Raw genomic sequence first — 18,062 nt, forward strand, 5'->3', positions numbered from 1 at the left:
AGCTGGGGCAGTAGACAACTGTTACGCTGGAGGGCAAATTTCAATGGCGCATCACAAGAAGCGAAGACTGCACGTGCATATAGCTTTGAGCGGTGCTCAGGGTACACGAGCTCAAGGGCGCGCCTAGCTCTGAACCCAAGCACTTGCCTGGGTCTATGACGTGCTCAACGCAATAGCGGTGCCAGCACATAATAGGGAGGTTTCGTAGATCGTTTTTGCCGTCCCGCAATGCCCTCCGCAACCCGCTACGGTACCCGGAACTCTACAGTCAAGGCCATGGGCGCGCAGGCGCAGTAGCGGCTTCTTCGTTGCGGAGGGCTTAGCGGAGGGGGAAACGCGTCCTACGAAAACTCCCTAATAGGGACTTTTAGCAAACCGTTACCGTGTTCCGCGTACCACACTACCAGGGGCCCTTGAAGCATGCTTTTAGCCGCGGAACACGGTAACGGTTTGCTGAAAGTCCCCAAATGTTAAGTAAAATTACGCTATTGCTCTCCATCAGAACAGGTTCAATAGATTTATTCCAAATCACGAAGCGCCTCATCGCGGTGTAATGCCACGTTAGGCGTCGTGGGAATCAGATCCTGAAGCAAAATCCGTAAAATCGCTCCGCTCTTGTCCTACAGGTTCCCAGAATGCAACGCGCGCGCTGACGGATTTACGGAAGTAACCTATTAGATTACACGATTGGGGCTGTAGTAACCGATTTACTATGAACTCAATTTTCTGGCGGATCGCTGACCAGGTTTCTTTACCGCACGCACGTTTCGCACGGTGCCGTTTCGCACGGCACCGTGCGAAACGGTGCCGTGTTGTTTGAAGACCGGTGGCGTCGCTGCGTTTGCATAGGAGCTAAGCCTTTTTCTTTCTTTACTTTTTCCTCAAGTAAGCTCGCTCTTTGCAAATTTTACAAAAAAAAAAAAAATGCACCATCTGTGGGCAACGATGCACAAAGTCGTAGCGCGATAGGTTAAGAAACCGAATTTTGCGGTCGGTTTAAAGAGCCTGGCGTCTCCTTGAATCACCCTGTAGAAAAAAAGTGGGCGCTCACTGAAAACAATTTACTACTCAATAATATAAAAAAATCAATACGCAAAATATTATTTAAAAAAAAAATAGCTTATTAAGGAGGCAAGCGGACGTCCTCTCCCCCTCCGTTAAAGTGATTGATCCGGAAGTTACTCGTGCCTGCAGCGAACAGCCTAGCTTTTGTACATATAGACGCTTTACACACGCGCCAAATTACAGCCGCCATTGATGACCTTCAGTTGTCTTTCCCAGATGCCAAGCAACTAAAGCGGGCGTTGACGAGCCTCCACAAAGGTCAGTGCTGTGGAGAAAGACAGAGCAGAACCTAAAAGGGCAATAACCCGCCCTGCTGTGGTAATGATCAAGTGAAGTAATTGTAATAAAAGGTAACAAAAACTGAAGGTCTCTTATGGCGGCACCCATGCACAGCTGATGCCTTCCGCTGAAAGTCGTGAACAACACAAAGTCGTGACAGATCGTGTCCTGTGTGGACAGCGTGCACTCACTCGGAAGACATGCATGCGACCGGCGCTGAGATGCGGTTCCAGTGATCACCAATGCGGATGCTGACTGCAATCAGGAAGAAGCACGACCTCGCTGTCGGGGAAAGAACTATAGCTGGAACGGGTCACGGATCGCGCGAATATTTGTGCATCGTCGGCAGTCCAGTACGCTTTAAGAAATGCCTCCGCGTCTACTTCCCCTCAGAACACTCAAAGAGCCAATCACTGCGATGTAGGAAATCAGCTCAGTGAATGATGAGGCGGAACATCTGTTTAGACCTAAAAATGAAGTCTCCGCTGTGGCATTACGCAATGCAGAGCGTCATGCTTGCATTGCGTAATGCCACAGCGCAGACTTAATTTTAAGGTATAAATAGATGTTCCGCCTCATCATTCGCTGAGCTGATTTCGTAGATCCCAGTGATTGGCTCTTTGAGCGTTTTGAGGGTAAGTAGACGCACAGGCATATTTTAAAGTGTAGGAACGAGAGAGGAAAAAAAATGAAAATACAAAATACACAACCCATGTTAAATGTGCACATGAAAAAAAATGTTTTTTTCTAAATTCTATTTTTATGTGTACGGTAGAAACGACTGGATCTCATTGATAGCCATCCGATTGTTTCCCCTTCATGGCAAGGCAGTGCCGTCGGTACAACAGCTTTTTAATTCCGTCTAAAATAAACTTTTTTTTTTTAATTTTTTGTAGGCGTTTTGTTTTTTAGATTTATCCATTTACACTCCCGTTCCGAGTAAAATTTTGACAGCCCAGAAACGTGTCCAGGGGTCCAAAGCGATGAAAGACAAAATTCTTTATTACTGTCTTTATTTTAGCATACTGTCGACCCTCGTGCCATTATAGAGAGGAATACGGTAGATCCTAATTATAAATTTGACATCTTCATAGATGCAAACATCATCAATCTTAAATGAAAAGTACAAGATCCGGACTAATTAACAACAGTTCATTTCCAATTCCGAATTCCCTCGTTGGTGCGAGCAATATATGCCGCCAAACGCTGAAAAGATGCCGAAGGAATGCGAGACGCCAGAAATGCGGTACATTCTTGATGCATTGCCAGCAAGGATGTTTGCACCCGAAAACCTCTCATTGGCGTACTGTGTTTTTGCTCATGCCCATATTTCCCAGGGTCTTCTCCTTTTATTTTTTTTTTTTTGAGACTTAATAATTTTTTTTTTTTTTTTTTTACATTGTTGTGAAGTCACCTATCTTTTTGACTTCACGGCGTATGTGCTTATTTTTTGTTTGTTTTCATTAGTACACCTCGGTTGAAAGTGAGCTTTGCGGTGTTCATAAATGTTTCACTTGTCTGTCGTTTTTTCTTTTTCGTTTTTGTACTTTACATTGTCTTGGTTACCGCTCGGATAAACTACTTTTTTGTTCGTGCCAGTCACATGTTCCGAACTCCAGGACATCTACGACTGTTCAAAGGATGTACACGGTACAACCATTTAAACGCAAAAAAAAAAAAAAAAAAAAAACAATCTTTTTTTTTTTTTAGATTGAGTAGTTATTTAGTACTCATTCCTGAGCGGAAACAATTTAACGCCTCCCAATACCCTTTCAAGGTAAAACGCAAGAAAACAAGAACTAAATGCCTATGTCGTTTTTTTGCTAATATGGTGTCGGATGATGTGCAGACTTGGGTGCATTATTTGAATAATATAATTTCGCGGGTCCGTCGTTATTTGAATGCAAAATTAAAGTTCGAATTTCAAACTGAAATGGTCTTCGTATTTTCTGAACATCCTTACCAAATTACTCTAAAGACACCAATTAACAACGCTATAGACCATTTTTACACTTTTAGTTTAAAAATAGGCACATTGAAACCGTTGTGCAACTCAAGCCACTCGCCATTTAAATAGAAAAGGAAGAGGGGGGGGGGGGGGGGGGGAAAGGTCCGACGTTGAATAAATCAGCACACGGGCAAAGCAACTCGTGTTTTGTTACATGCCGCCGAAATATCAAGTTCGCGTCAATCACAATTTGATTAGTTGAATAGACCCATTTGGAAAGTGCGCGCCATCTAATAACCGAGTCTGGTATCATTTTGGCTCGTGCTCCGAGCACGCATTGGACACGAGGTCTGCGTCAGCGCTTGGCGAGGACTCGGATCCAATCACACGCTTCCTGCCCAAGAAATGGCGACCGTTATTGTTGCTTGATGGACTTTCTTTCTTTAAAAAAGCTCCTATTAATTGATGAGAAGTTGCTGAGTGGCTCGATAGTATTATCGCCACCGCGGCAGACCTGATGTGCCCTCGAGTGAGGACCGTAAGCCGATAGTTATAATACGAAGAGAAGGAAAACAACCACACAAACATATGCGAAAAGTGCTGGATACATTTCATTTAGTACGCAAGTACCGCCAAGCTCGCGAATGATGGGGTTTACTCGAACCAAAAAACAAAAAAAGTCGGGGGCGTCGCCGCAAGTGCGGTAAGTCGCCGCAAATGCGTTGCGTCGCCACAGACGCGGTGCGTCGCCGGCAGTGTGACGCCGGCAGCCACTGTGCGTCGCCGGATGCCAGAGCAGACCAATTTTAGCGCTCGGTTTCGCATGTAAAGGAGCTCACACGCTTGCGTTTGGCTGTGACCAACCGCGCTACGACCTCTTCTAACCACTTACGCGAAGGGGAGGGAACACGCTGGCGACATCTATCGATTAGCCCTGGAGCACTTCCGGTGTGCGCATATTTTATCATTTTTTAAGGGTCACTCTTTCGCTATGGGCTTGAAATAATAATTTAAAAAAATATCATGAGCAACCATTTCTCCTACACAGTGTGGAAGCTGAGCTTTCAGTCTAGTTCGGGAACGGAAGCGTTCAAGTGCTACTACTATATATACATAACACTGTACTACTACGCAGAAGTGCTACTTTCACACTGGCACCACTTCGTTCTAACTCCGCGCAACGCGTCGCAGTGGAAAGCCATAGAGTTATTATAATCTACACTAGAGGTTCAACTGGCGCTAGTTTCTATACGACTTCCGGGAGGCAAATTGAAGCAGACCGCAACCAGCCTACTTTTGCGGTGCTCCTGTGCATTCCTATATGGAAAACGCGAGTGCATTTTGTCTCTTTGCCGGAAAATAACATGAAAGAACTTTTGTTATTTGAGTCGTATCGAATAATATTTATCTTTATTAACATTGTAAAAGTGTAATTGCTCTAGTTACAGTATTTTTCTTTACCACAGGAGGATGTTAATCTTCGCTACATTTCAGACCCAAACCTCGGTTCGAAAACAGGTATACAAAAACGAGCAACGATTCTAAGCAAAATAACGATCGAAAGGAATGTAAAGCGTGTTCAAGATTCGCCAGAATTCTGGTGGTGCTTCTATATTTCTTTTATGCCCGTCCTGTCACTATATATTAAAATGGCGCCCCGTCGTGCATCTTTACGAGCGGTTAAAAAAAAAAAAAAACATTCGAAATTTAGCGAAGAAAGTATGTAAAATATCAAAGTTTTTTTTTTTTTTTATTATATTCTATGTTGGGCAGCTTTTATCGGGCACCTGTTCTTTGGCTACTCTTTATTAAAAAAAAAAAAAAAAATCGAGCGTGTGGGTGTTGTTTTGATCGCATAACAAGCATATTCGCACAGATTTATGAGCAGAAAGAAGAAAGCAGTACTTATTAATTGCAGATCTGATTATATTACGTGACCTTCAATTTATTTTGTTCGTCTGCGTGCACAAGGAGTTACTTACCCAGTGTTACTGCGTAGTTCTTGCCGTCTCTCTTGGTTTTCCACATGTCCTTCGTTCGTTTGGCACGTATATCCTCCATGCTGGAAGGCGTCGACGCCGTGTTTGCGCTGACAGTGTCCGACAGTGCACATAAATACATGCACGAAGCCGTTTTAGCAGTCTGTTTAATGTACTGAATTTCCAATAAAAATGCCGTAACTGACCAATTATTTCATCTGCGTGACTGGGAAAGGTTCCCAGCTACCTAGTATACATAGAAATTATTCGTGCTATTTGCTCTTATAATCGAGCGCAGGGAGAAAATGCACTCGCTTTTTCCCATAGAAATAGATAAGCGGAAGTCAGTTTCAGTCTGGTTGCTTTCTGCTTCAATTTGCCACAGCACACTAGCGCTAGTTGAACCTCTAGCGTACATTATAATAACTCTATGAAAAAAGCAAGGTAGCGCAGTCGGCCACAGTCAGACACGAGTGGGCCAAAAATGGCGACACGTCTCCGGGACCTTTCGCTCAATTACCCAAGCATCAAAGAGAATGCTGGGAACGTATAAGTACAAGCGCCGCACGTGCTCGCCTTCCCCGTAGAAAATATTCCAAGTAAATAACCAAAATAAAGCGTCCGTGAAATGCGCGTGCGAAGTGCCATTTTGTTTTAGATTTTTGCTTTCGAACAGTTATGGCTGAAGACGCCAGCACATGCTAAACGTGTACCCACTCTCCAGTTTTTTTCTTGTTTTTCTTTTGTTGTGTGTGTGTGTGGGGGGGGGGGGGGGTGTTAGGATAATTTGGCAAAAGGTTTATTTAATGCGTCCGCGGCACGATCAAACGATGGCGGTACTTGAGCAAGTCGGAATAATCATCCAGAGCTTTACATCCGGTAGCGCTCTAGCGGGTTCAGAAGAAGCGCTCGCTGTCGCACGTATCACAACGCAAGCGTCGCCCTGCGTGAGACGCGCAACTCTCTCCCCGCCTCTGACGTCATGAACTCCCACCACCCGACACCTTTTCCCCCCTAAACGTCACCACCAATAGATCCACGCAGCGTGTGCGTGTGTTTGCCACTCGAGGCGCGTCGAGTATCCACTAATGGTGACGTCATTCGGAGGCCTTGCCTTCTAGGAGGTACTGCTTCTGCCCCCACCCACGCCACGCGGGCGAGCGAGCGTCTTCCGCGAACGGCGCGCTGCTCACCTCCGCTTCGCGGAGGTCGACGCGTCCGGATCAACGTTCTCGGAGTGGAACGCCGAAGGTCGCGGAAATACACGTAATTTCGTCGCGCGCGAAAAGGGCGCCGCCGGTCTGGTGGCTCTGGCGAGACGGAATTCGTATTTCATTTGCATCCGGGAAAAGTTCCGGTCCATTCAAAGGCGGGCCTGCCTGCCGCATACCTTCTCGGACGACCGCCTCTAGCGACACTTTTCAGACGTCCAGTGTGGATCGCCGCAGTCAGGGCTTGGGGCAAGCCTGTTGCAGGTTAAAGGCCGACGTACTACCTCGGTTTTCTGCAGGGAAGATAATCCTCTTAGCGCTCCCCTATGTTAAATTGCAAGGGGAGCCAAGCTTGTGCAAGGTAAAAAGTGGAGAGAATATAAGAAAGGAGGAAGAGGACAAAAGTGGAAAGCGCAACTTGTACGTCGGCCTTTAAAAAGGGGCCGTGCAACGATGTTGGGTAGGAATGTCTCTCACTTTACACATGCTCGCACAGACACTAGTGGGATCCGAGTATAGACCAACACGCGGCCCTGACGTCACGCAGCTGCGATGGCGCTGTCGACGGCACTGCTCATGCGCAGATGCTTCACTCCTCCCGAATTCGGTTTGTGCGCACGCGCAGTGCCCACACCTGGTGTGGGCAAACGCGGGCTTGTTTGTAAACAGCGTGTCGGTCTATACTTCGCACGCAACACCACTGACCGAGAAGCTTCGTGGTCACTGCGTAATTTCGACGGTACAAGCGGACGTTTTCTTTCAGTCTCTCCTTTGCAAAACTTATGACGAAGTTGTGGGGATCACATGGTTGACGTTGCCAGCAACGCGATCTCCAGGGTTTGTCATCGAGCTTTGCAATTCGCGGCTAATCCAGTGGACACTTGGATACAAGTCGCCCGTTGAGGTAGACTGTTCTAGGCTGTAAAAAACATACACACGCCCCAAAATTTTTTTTTCGTGAGCATTCGATTTGGGTTTGTGACAGTTCTAGTGACAGTCAATAAGTCGACACGCATTCGGCTAGTCTCTGCGATGACGGGAATAGTGTGCCCCGTGGCTGGCCGCTTGTACTGGCTGCGAGTTGACAGGGTGAACGCTCTAGGTTTTTCTCAGATTTTTTTTTCTTCTCCGACTTGCTATTTAGGTTATAAAATAACTAAAGCTCGATTCATAGGTAATGAGAATGTCAAAGAATAATTCATTGCGGTATACATTAGAAGGTAAAAACAAATAGCAATGGTACATCGTTTCCATAAATGCGCTTTTTGGTGCTGCACAAACTAAACGCATCTACGGAATACTAAGGCTGTACTTCATCCGGCATGCTAAATATTTCTCAATTAAAAATACCTATTGAGCAAATGGCAAATAAAGGTGCTGCCAACACCAACATTCAAATTTTCCCGCACTATCCAGTTTTTCTTTTTTTTTTTTTGGGGGGGGGGGGGTATTTTTTGTTTTGTTTTGTTGGCGTGAGCTGAATTAACCAGCATTCATTTCACACCATCCAACTTCTTCTAACCCGTCGGGAACAAGCTGTATGAATGCCCCACATTGTCCCATATTACAATATGTGACGTCATGTTTTCACCGTTTCCAGTAGGCTTAGCATCTTAGAAAATGTGAAAGCTTTAATAATTTCACGATAAAAAAGAAAATATTTTAGTCATAATTTGAATTACTAGTTCAGATGTGTCTATTAATTAATGTGTTAAATTATAGCCTCCTCTCTACTCACAAAGCCTGGCAGTTCGACGACGGAGCCATAGAGTGCCAGGTCGCAAATTTGGAGCGCAAGGATCTGGTAATACAGAGCATCAAAGAGCCCTTTCTCGGGGAACCTGGACGTCAGCGCACAGCTTTTGCAGCGGGGAGGAGACGAAACACACTTGTTTTCTCGGGAGAAGTGTGTTTCGGCGTCTCGCCGCAGCGGAGCGTCAGTCACGTGGCTCTCCTCTGATCCGTCGTGTGCCGCTCCACCTTTTCTATTTGGGCGGCCGCTTCTGGTGGCGATCTGCCAGGCTTTGTCAGTATATAGGAGGCTATGGTTGAACCGATCTTGAGGAAAATAAAGGACTATCGCATTTCTTTTTCCGAATTTCCCTTTTTAGGATAAGAAAAGCGGAACAACCCCTCCCACAACGCACTCCACTCTTTCCACTTTAGCAGAGCAAACGCTGGAGAGGAGGAAACCACTAACCGTGTCGAGCAGAGAGCTTTGTAAGAGAGGCTTGTATCACTTTTTCTAACTTGCAACGGTCTTTAGAGTCAGGAAATAAGCTACGCTCTAAAGTGAAGGCCCTTCAGCCGTCTTGGTGCTTAGAATCAATACTGCCATATGTCCCCAACTTTGGCCGACGTGCCTGACGAAAGGTGCAAGTGATTTTGCTGCTTGCTAAAACAGTTTACAACAGAGCAAAATGATGACTCTAAGCGTCGAAATGGCGGCGCGTACAAGTTGCTGGCACGTAAACCTATGTCACGTGAAGCGAATGGAGGAATTAACATTGTCGCGGCGTCGAAAAATCGGGGAGAAGATTACTTTGAGCGTATACCTTTCTTAGCCTAAATTGGACGTTGACAGGGCGGCGGAACTGGTAGGCGCTCGTTAGGCAAATCAACCGTCGGTCCTAGGTCAAAAGTTGGGGTTTACGTTCCAGTCCAACGAAGGGCATCTAGCACACCCCATGGAGTGAAGGACTGAGGATTGAGGACTACCTGAGGAGATTTGCACGTGCAATCGAAATCTCGGTTAGACGCCGGTCGCGCCTTCTCGGCAATGCGACGCGCAAGTTCGTCTGCTTCTTGCTCAGCGGTTGCGAAGATGTAAGAAAGGTGAGCTCTTATTGGCTCAATAAAAGAAAAAAATAACGGGTAGATTTTAAGGGCATCTTGCATTAAGTTCTACCGACCATCTTTTCAATCAAAGCAAATCATAAATCGGGGTCGTTCTGACGTCACTGCAACTCCTGTGCAAGAAGAAGAGGATTTTCTCACTGCATAAGTCTCCGTCATATTACTGGCACCTCGGCCGGAATTGGAACTCGCACACTGGGGATCCGTAGGCCAACGCTTTGGCTCGAAGCCACCGAGGTGGCTAAACCACCTGTTCTGCGCCACATGGTCAAGCCGTCTGCGCACATACGCGCAGAGAGCGGGGGTCAGGGGGATGAAAGACAGGACTCCCGGACAGATGGCGCCAGTTATCTAAGTCGTAAGCAGTCCCAAGCGGATGAAACGCAGTCTGTCGCATTGAGACGAAAATGTATCAACCCGCCTGTAGAACGGAGAGGCTCTTACTTCTAGCTAGATCATAGAGGAATAAAAACAACAAGCTTTTTGAATTTTTCATATGCAGCGCAAAGTAGTTCCTGCAAGGTTTAGTTGTCAAGGGAGGAAACGATGCCTTTGGCGTTTTTGTTGAGACGTGTATACGTTTTGGTAAAATAACATACAGCTAGTACGAAGTGATCCTGCACATATCTTAACTCACCACTTAAACGTGGAAATTGGTAATGCTCCGCGAGCAGCCGGACTTTTTTTCAATTTTTTTACGGAGGTTTTTGATGCGAATGGCGAGTGCAGATCTCATAGATATGTCGGTGCCGGTCTGTCGCATCCCCGGCTGATCCCACGCGCGCGAGTGCACAAACAGAGTGTCGCCGGAGAGGCCGTTGAGGCGGAAGAGTCGCGTCTTTAAAACGAATGACTGGCGGCATCGGCCCTTCGTAGTGCGCACCACGTATGGCGTCTCCGACGAGTCACGTAACCTCCCGCGAAGTGAGCTAGCTTCAAGGTCGAAGACGGCCCTGCTGCCGCGGGCTCTTCGCGCGCTGCTGGTTCGTCCTCTATCTAGCGCCGTCATTTCGGGGAATCGTTGACTCTCCCTGACCGATTGTCTTCGAGCGCCGGGCGTGAACAGAACACCGAAATTGTGATTGTTATCCGCGCCTGTTATGACGACGAGAGCGTGTGGTTATGAACTGAAACGAACGAGCATCTTATTATTATTTTTCTTCGTATGTCTGGACTAATGAGTACGAACTAAGAGACCTTAGTATGAACGTGCTGAGCTATGCAAATGTGAGTGTGTGTATTTGCTCGTTTCGGTGCACGCGCAAATGAGTATCTGCGTGGAACAATGAATGAACATGTTTTGATTATCCAAGCGTGCAAGTGCCTATTGTGAGCAGTTTTTATTGTCTTTATGTAGCAAATGGTAGGGATAAACCGCCCCTGCGAAGTCAGTGCCAATGTCTCCATCTGTATTTGTGGGAGAACAGTGGGCGTGTTCACGTGATTAATAACTATAGAGGAACCATAGCTACTGATAAACGTCAATCAACGACACTTGCAATTACTCGAAGAAAAATGAATAAACTATATTTCTTTTCATCTTAATCCATACCAATCAGACAGCGCTGGGCTTAAGCTGAAATGAAGCAAATAAAATATTAACGTGCTTCGAAGGTTTCGGTATTGCGATACTCAAAACACGGCAACGTTTTGATACAAGTCACTATTGTCGTTCTTGCAAATTGTACCGATTTGAGACGTACGGGTCAAGCAGCAGGTATTCGGGACTTGCTGCGTCTTCATACTTTGAAGCCGGTCATCGGTCAACTTCGCTCTGACAAGTAAACAAGATGGCGGAGCAGCTAAACCCCCAGGCGTTGACGTCATCGTGTGCGCGAGAACTAATTTTCTCATCCCGACGAAGGCGCTAGACTCGCATGCTTCTACGCGAGGAAGTAAACTTGCAAAACGACTTCGTCGAAGAATGAGTGCCTCTTGTTTTCCAAAAAAAGACGCAATTGCATCCTAATGGTAGAGTCGAGGCCACCGGTTGTGGCCGGTGCCCCGCAGGCGACGGGGGGCGTGGCTCGGCCTCTTCCAACGTTACGCGAAGGTGCAGTCCGGCAACCCGACACGAGCTTCGCTTATCATCATACATTTCACGCGTTATATCGACATACTACATGTTTTTGCTCGCTTAAAGGGGTACTCCGGCGATTTTATGTGCTACCCCAACCTTAGTCGGAGACTGGTTAAGAGTACAGGACGAGGGAGAGAAAGGCTGGGGACCAGGAAGCAGATGGACTGCTGAAGAGGAGATGAGGAAGGACCATCTACTCTTCACCATTCCGCCTGCTTCCTCCTCCACAACCTTACTTTCCCTTGCCCTGAACTCCTAAGCTGTCGCCGACTATTACTATATATTCTGAATCTCCGGCCTTCACCCTTTTCGGTACGGTGTTTAGTATCGCGAAATTCAGAATAGTTATTCTGGAAGCGGCAAATAATGCCAAAAGCCAACATTCAGATGTACACGTATTTTTCGGTGCCGTGACGTCAGTGACAGGCAGGCTTGCCAGTCGAGCGAGCAGTTTAAATAAATAGACTATGCCAAGTATTTGTTTCGTGCTGGTGCGCGAGTACCGGAGCGAGCTTTCAAAGCATTCATTGAACACCACGAAACTGCTTGGAATCAGTTGGGAACAACTCCTACGTTCCAAAGGGTGAACCCCTGCCTTGCCGGTGGCATCACTTTTTCGTTGTTGCCAGAGGAGACTTCCGGTTTAAAAAAACTTGGTGGGGACCAAAAAATAACTTCACAAAAATATTATTTTAACCTAATATATTTCAGCGATGTGTATTGGTGAGTTTAGCAAATTTTCAGGCAAATCGGGGACCAAGAAGAAAACATCGCAGTATACCTTTCAGTACGTTTATTTCCAGTCACACACCCTTTTCAATCGTAGAATAGAGTGCTGTTGCATGAAACACCCGTCACTTTTGAAGGGTGCAAAATAGGTGCAGAAAGAGTGCTACTCTGGAAAATGGTGCGAACGACCTTACAACCGCTTCAAACAATTTAGGGGAGGTGGTTTTGGCGACTAGATTGAAGAAGTATTGTCTATCTCTATATCAGTGGTTTTGAGTTGGGAGATGCATCCTCTGGAGTTCGAGATATTTGCACTCTATGTAGAACACTCACAATAACAAAGCGACGTATACCTGGAACCTTTGTAATTGCGGAGGCGGTTACGTGCGAATCGGTATCGTTAAATTCTGGGGTGGGAGCAGTCAACAGGGTAATGATTCCTTTGTCGCGCTTGCCTCATTGCATATCTATTTCTGTGCTTTCTGTGCACGTTCAACCCGTGCTCGCTGTCTGTAAACTTGTTATGGCTCGCAAAAACTCTCTAAGACGCCTGCTAAGTTCGACGGAATCCTATTGGGTCATCACCAGCACTCTAAGGACCTTGGTTTAACCCCTTTGGGGCGTTAGCTTTGGGACAGACAGATTTACACCCCATAAAGCTTTAGGGGGCAGTATGCATGGTTTCAGGTTACTTCGCGTCATAATCACGTGCTTTATATACGTCGTTCAGGTACAAACTTTATCCAGCTTATTGATAAGTTTTCTCTCTCTCGCTTGCTACTCGGTGAGTGCGGTAACCTTCAAGGCGATTATGCTTATGCTTATCAAAACTTTTCAAGCTGTTTTTCGGAAAACACTTTCATATAGCTTTTTTTCATTCTTGTTTCACGACGTTATTTTTTCCCCCTCCACTGAATAGATTATCGGTGGTATTCGCAGAATCCGGCAATTCCGTATTCTGCCATGAACAATCGAAACTTAAAGTCCTATATACAAACATCACTGTTAGCTGGAACAAGCGATGGTCGGTTTTTTCTAGTCTTGAAGGCCGTTATGATAGAGTCATGATCAAGAGTGAAGTCTTCATTCCGTGCCCTAACTTAAGCGGTAACGATCAATACTATTTCTAAACAAAACAAGAGAACCTGTTCGTGCACAATGTCTCGCAGTGTATAGTGAAAATTGCCCGTAACCAGAGGCCTATTTTGTATGCCGACCAGTTGATATTAGACGCCTTTCCCGCGCTGAAGATATACGTATATAAATGTAGGCTGCTCGAAAGGGACTCTTTATGACGTGCATACATATATACGATGGTAAAATTTCGATAGAGTTTGACCGCTTTCACTTAGTTGTGATTATCCGTGAACCTGGTTATTTATTTTATTCCTGGAGTTAGTTCACGCCATATGTCGAAGAATATAACTGAAGCACGTACTGTAGCCTCGGGGTCATCACTATTGGGCAGGAGATCGAACTATAGGGGGCGCTCTGACCCGTTTGTTTTCCCCACGCTTGGTGTTTACTCAACACAAGGCCTGTGCACATGCCGACAGGCCTTATGGGCATGGCCATGTCATCTTCTACAATAGAGCGCGGGGCGCAGTTTAATAAAAAAAAATACTAACAATCGACGAAGCGCCATTAAGTGCTGGATCTATCCTCAGAGAATGCGAGCTTGACCCACTTCGGCTTTTGTGATGAGCTGGGATCGTGCATGCTGCATTGTTCATGCAGGCCGAGTGGAAACAAAAGAGCCCCTCCTCCCCTTCACCGGAGAACACGAACTCCAGCCGAACGCTGACGCCGCGTTCGGTTATGTCGGCCGAACGCTGCGTCATTGTATTTGTTGTCCCCATCCGTGTAGTTGTTAGGTTAACCGCTTGGGGCGTCACGGTCTGTCCTCCTCCCCAATACCCTAGCACATGCTAACCTGTTTAAGCCCAACGACTAGTGCGCTAGAAATAAATGAATAAGAGGATATAGATGGCGAAGTATTGAGATTGACCGAATGACCCTCACAACTTTCGATCTTTCCTTCCAGATTCCTGCCCGCCAATTCCAAACTGTGACTTAGGATACACGTGCAAAGTGGTGAAGCATCCGGACAACTGCCCCATCTGCAAATGCGGTGAGTATGGGTCAGTTGGCATGAACGGGTCCATAATCATATTGTAGAAACAGCGCAAAAAAATAAGGTAATACGGACGGAGCAGTAGAAGCACGCGAACAGGACGAACGCTGTTCTTCTACATCGTTCATCCTGTGAGCGTATTTCTTCTATGATGTTTTCAATCAATTCTACAGCGTTCATCCTGTTTTCGTGTTTCTCCTGCTCCGCCCGTATCTTGTTTTCGCTTTTTCTACAATATGATCAACGAATAACAACTAGTCCAACTCTCGACGTTACTTCGGTGGATCCATAATGTTGGCGATAGAAGCACGTGCGATGTGCGATTCGGTTTGGAACCTCGTAAGAAGGATTCACTTGACGAACCGAGCTACTCAAGCCCGATGTCAAGTGGATTCCATCGGATTGCATTGGTGGGAGCTTTGACGAAAAGGGTTACAAGATTTAATGAAATGAAAACGAGAAAAAAAAAAAAAAAAAAAAAAAAACGTAAGGGTTGCGTGTGTCTGTGTGGTCAGTGTTTCCGATATACAAAAAAAAAATAATCTTTGCGCGTGGATGTACGCAGAGGAATAAAATATCAACTGCCTTTATCTCAAAAATCCTATGATGAATGAAATTCAGTAGGACATGGAATGCATGAAATGCAGCAAAGATTTGTTTATAAGACATTAAACACCACGTGACGTTATGGTGGCAAGTGTAGCGTGATGTGGCACACAAACGTCACGTGCCATGGGGTTGTTCAGACGCAGGAACAGACAAACTTCCGGGAGCAGGGGCTGCCGTTATAAATCTTTAAAATAGAAGCGTTTTTCTAGCGTCTAAATTAAAGCGCACCAATGTTTCCAGGGTACCATACTCTGTCTCGTCTATACGATGGACTAAAGGCCAAAGCTAGGGACCGCCAGATCTAATCACGAGCCACTTAGAAATTGTACGATATTTCGCTTCGATACATGTATCGGTGCCCGCGTCTCGGATCAATGATGGGGATTGGCGGACAGTGGTCAAATAGAATAGCACTGAGTGACTCAAAAAATTTACACTGCAAAGAAAGCCACAACATAGAGGCTCTTGCAGTGTGCAAGCTATTGACATGATGCAGTGCTTTTGGGTTAGGAGCATTATTCGCCCAGCCCTAATCATCGCTAATCATGTCATAGTTTAGTGTGGAACGTGATCGGACCTGGGGGGGGCGGCCCGTGGCTTTGGCCCTTAGTCCATCGTAGGATGAGGCAAAGTATAGGAACCGCGGGCCGAATTTCTTTGTCCAAAACACACGCGCGAATCTACACGCAGTGCCCTGCGACAACAAGCCGTGCTTGATCAAGGAGGGCTTCTCTTGCCGGCCCGTGCAGCAGAGCAACGGCTGCACGACCTGCCGCTGTGACCCCTGTCTGCGGTCGCCACCGTGCGAGAGCCCGTGCACCAAGTCCAAGAGCCCCGTCGGGTGCCCAATCTGCGAGTGCCCGGGCACCAAGGGCCCGCTGCCCACCACGGCGGGGAAGCCAGAAGTGGAGAACATGCCCTTCGACTTCCAGAACGACGCTGAAAACAGCTTCGAGCCCTGAAGGCAGAATGCCCCCAGCGTCACTCGACGGGCTCAGTGCTGGCCGCTGACCGCCGAAGGACGCGTCCCGCTTCACCGATACCATGCACTCGACCAGAAGAAATAGCGCTGTCGTCGCTGACGCGGCTTGGCGAGGACAGCAGCTGACTTTGGGGCTGTGCGTCGTTCGAAAGTTTTCGGAAAGGAGGCGGGTGGTCAGACCGAACAGCTCCCTAAATAACAAAGACCTAGTGCTGAATTTGCCGTGTCAGCTAGAAAAGGCCAACGCGGGGCCACGGTGTAACGTATGTATTTATATGTGGACACTGCTCGGCGTCCCAGCCACCAGACGAAGGCCTTCCCTCGTCTTGGTTGCCTGTCGTAAGCCTGTCGTAAGCAGACGCACCGAGCCGAAAGCGCATGCGCAAAAATGCCATGGCAACGACGCACTTTCTCGTTTTTGTTTGTTTCTTTTTTCCTCAGTTGCGCCGTCTGGCCGGTGGGACGCTGTTGGAGCAGGCTGCTGGGGCTTGCACGCCGATGGGACGTTTTCTGGTCGATCGCGTCGCAGCGTTCGCCGTGCTGTGTTCACATCGATATATATACTATAGTATATTATACCGTGCGCAAAGCAAAGATTGGATAAGAGCGCTGCGTGGGCGTTTGGCTCAGACCCGTATTCAATAAGTCAGAGCACTAGTCCCAGCCCAACGCTGACGGTGCACTCACGTCGAATCTGTGCCCCTCGTTGGCCTTCTTTAGAAAAAGCCAAACATCTCAGCCCTACGGCTTTGTTAGATGAGAATCGTTGCACAAAGGACGATGCTCTGCCGGTTGTTGCGCCACTGCAATCGCGGGCGAATGCAATGAAGAAAAAATACAAAGTTGCCCTGCAGGTCAGTTTAGTTTAGGGTGCCTCGATGCGCCTATAGCTCCTCGCACGCTTCACCCTACATCGTACAAACTTTATTATCGTCGACCATTCTGTTTCTAGTTGGCGAAACCTTTAGCTAGGTGTCGCCAGGGTGTGGGAGAATCTCCTTGGTTCACGAGAGCGCAAGCATTTGTCAGTGTTGTCAGACGCTAGAAAGCAATCAAGACTGAAGGGTAAGTGTCGCGTTTCCAAGGAAGGACATGTGCCAATCGAGTTGTGCTGTGCAGTGATTCGTCGTTAAAAAAAAAGCGTAAACTGTATAGCAGACATTGCACTCATATGTGAGTGATAAGAGTGGCTTTTTAAGTCGGGCTTTTTTAAACGTCTGCGTCACAGAGCTGCGATCAGATGCTCTCTGAAACAAAAAAAATCCTGTAAGTTTATTTTTTTTACAACATAGCGACAGTTGTTTGTGGTGAACATTGGAAGAATTGTTTACCATGATTGGCCGTTTCTGTATTCTGCAGGTAAATGAACTCGCAGAATGTTTTCTATTTTTATCGTGTGCGTTTTCTTTTTTTGGTGTGCCTATCCACGTTTTCTACGCATATCATCGTCCGCTCAAAAGTAAACAAAACGAAAAAACAAAACAAAAAACTTCTTGTCTGTATGCTGCCGAATTTGAGAATCGGTAGCGGTTTTGTTTGTTAGAAAAACGTCGGGTCTGCCTTTCTGACCCCTCCGACCTTGCGGTCGAGCGCAGATAGTTTGCACGCATTGTGAAGGAACTCTTTCGCCGTGTTTCTATGTCATTAAAAAAGCAACGAGAAATTCGGCTTTAGTTGGTGTCAGAGACCATCATTTGTTAACAATACGAGAGTATATAGACTATGCATACGGACACCATGTGCTTTGTATGTACAGAAATACCTGTGCCAACCACGCGCCTGTGAGATCCATGTTCGTGCGATGCCAGTGGTGTATATTTTACCGGAGTTATACGCACGAAGGTCGAACGCGCATCACATCGAAAATCACTAGTAAACCATTGTTGTTGTTGTTGTTTTTCTTGTACAAATACACGGTTGATCTCGCCTGCCGTGCGTTGTCGTTTCTTCGTCTGTGAAGCTTTGAGAAGTTTTGGGAAGACAAGCGGAGACCTATGGTCGGCAGAGGTGTCCGCAACCTCACATCAAGCTCCTACCTATCGTCTGCTAAGAACGGCGATCTTGATGGGGTGGAATGCACGTTGCGGAAGCACCGTGGAAGCTTCGCTATTCCGTCCAATTCCGAGTTGTCTATACTTTTACGCTCGACTTCCGTGAGTGGCGCTGGTGCGAGAGTCATTCAAAGTCATA

The 18,062-nt window shown here is 46.7% G+C and overlaps 1 protein-coding gene across 1 annotated transcript in view; it reads left to right on the top strand.

The window, feature by feature from the left end:
* Positions 1-17,803, top strand: part of LOC121834827 — a 29,380-nt gene extending 11,577 nt beyond the window's left edge. The window contains exons 2-3 of the mRNA XM_042288697.1: positions 14,192-14,278; positions 15,581-17,803. Coding sequence (XP_042144631.1) covers positions 14,192-14,278; positions 15,581-15,852 — 359 coding nt within the window. The 3' untranslated portion in view covers positions 15,853-17,803. The remainder of the gene's footprint in view (positions 1-14,191; positions 14,279-15,580) is intronic.
* The last annotated feature ends 259 nt before the right edge of the window (positions 17,804-18,062 follow it).

Source organism: Ixodes scapularis, unplaced genomic scaffold (assembly GCF_016920785.2).
Source record: "Ixodes scapularis isolate PalLabHiFi unplaced genomic scaffold, ASM1692078v2 PGA_scaffold10__122_contigs__length_95168666, whole genome shotgun sequence".
In the NCBI taxonomy this organism is placed as follows: Eukaryota; Metazoa; Arthropoda; class Arachnida; order Ixodida; family Ixodidae; genus Ixodes; species Ixodes scapularis.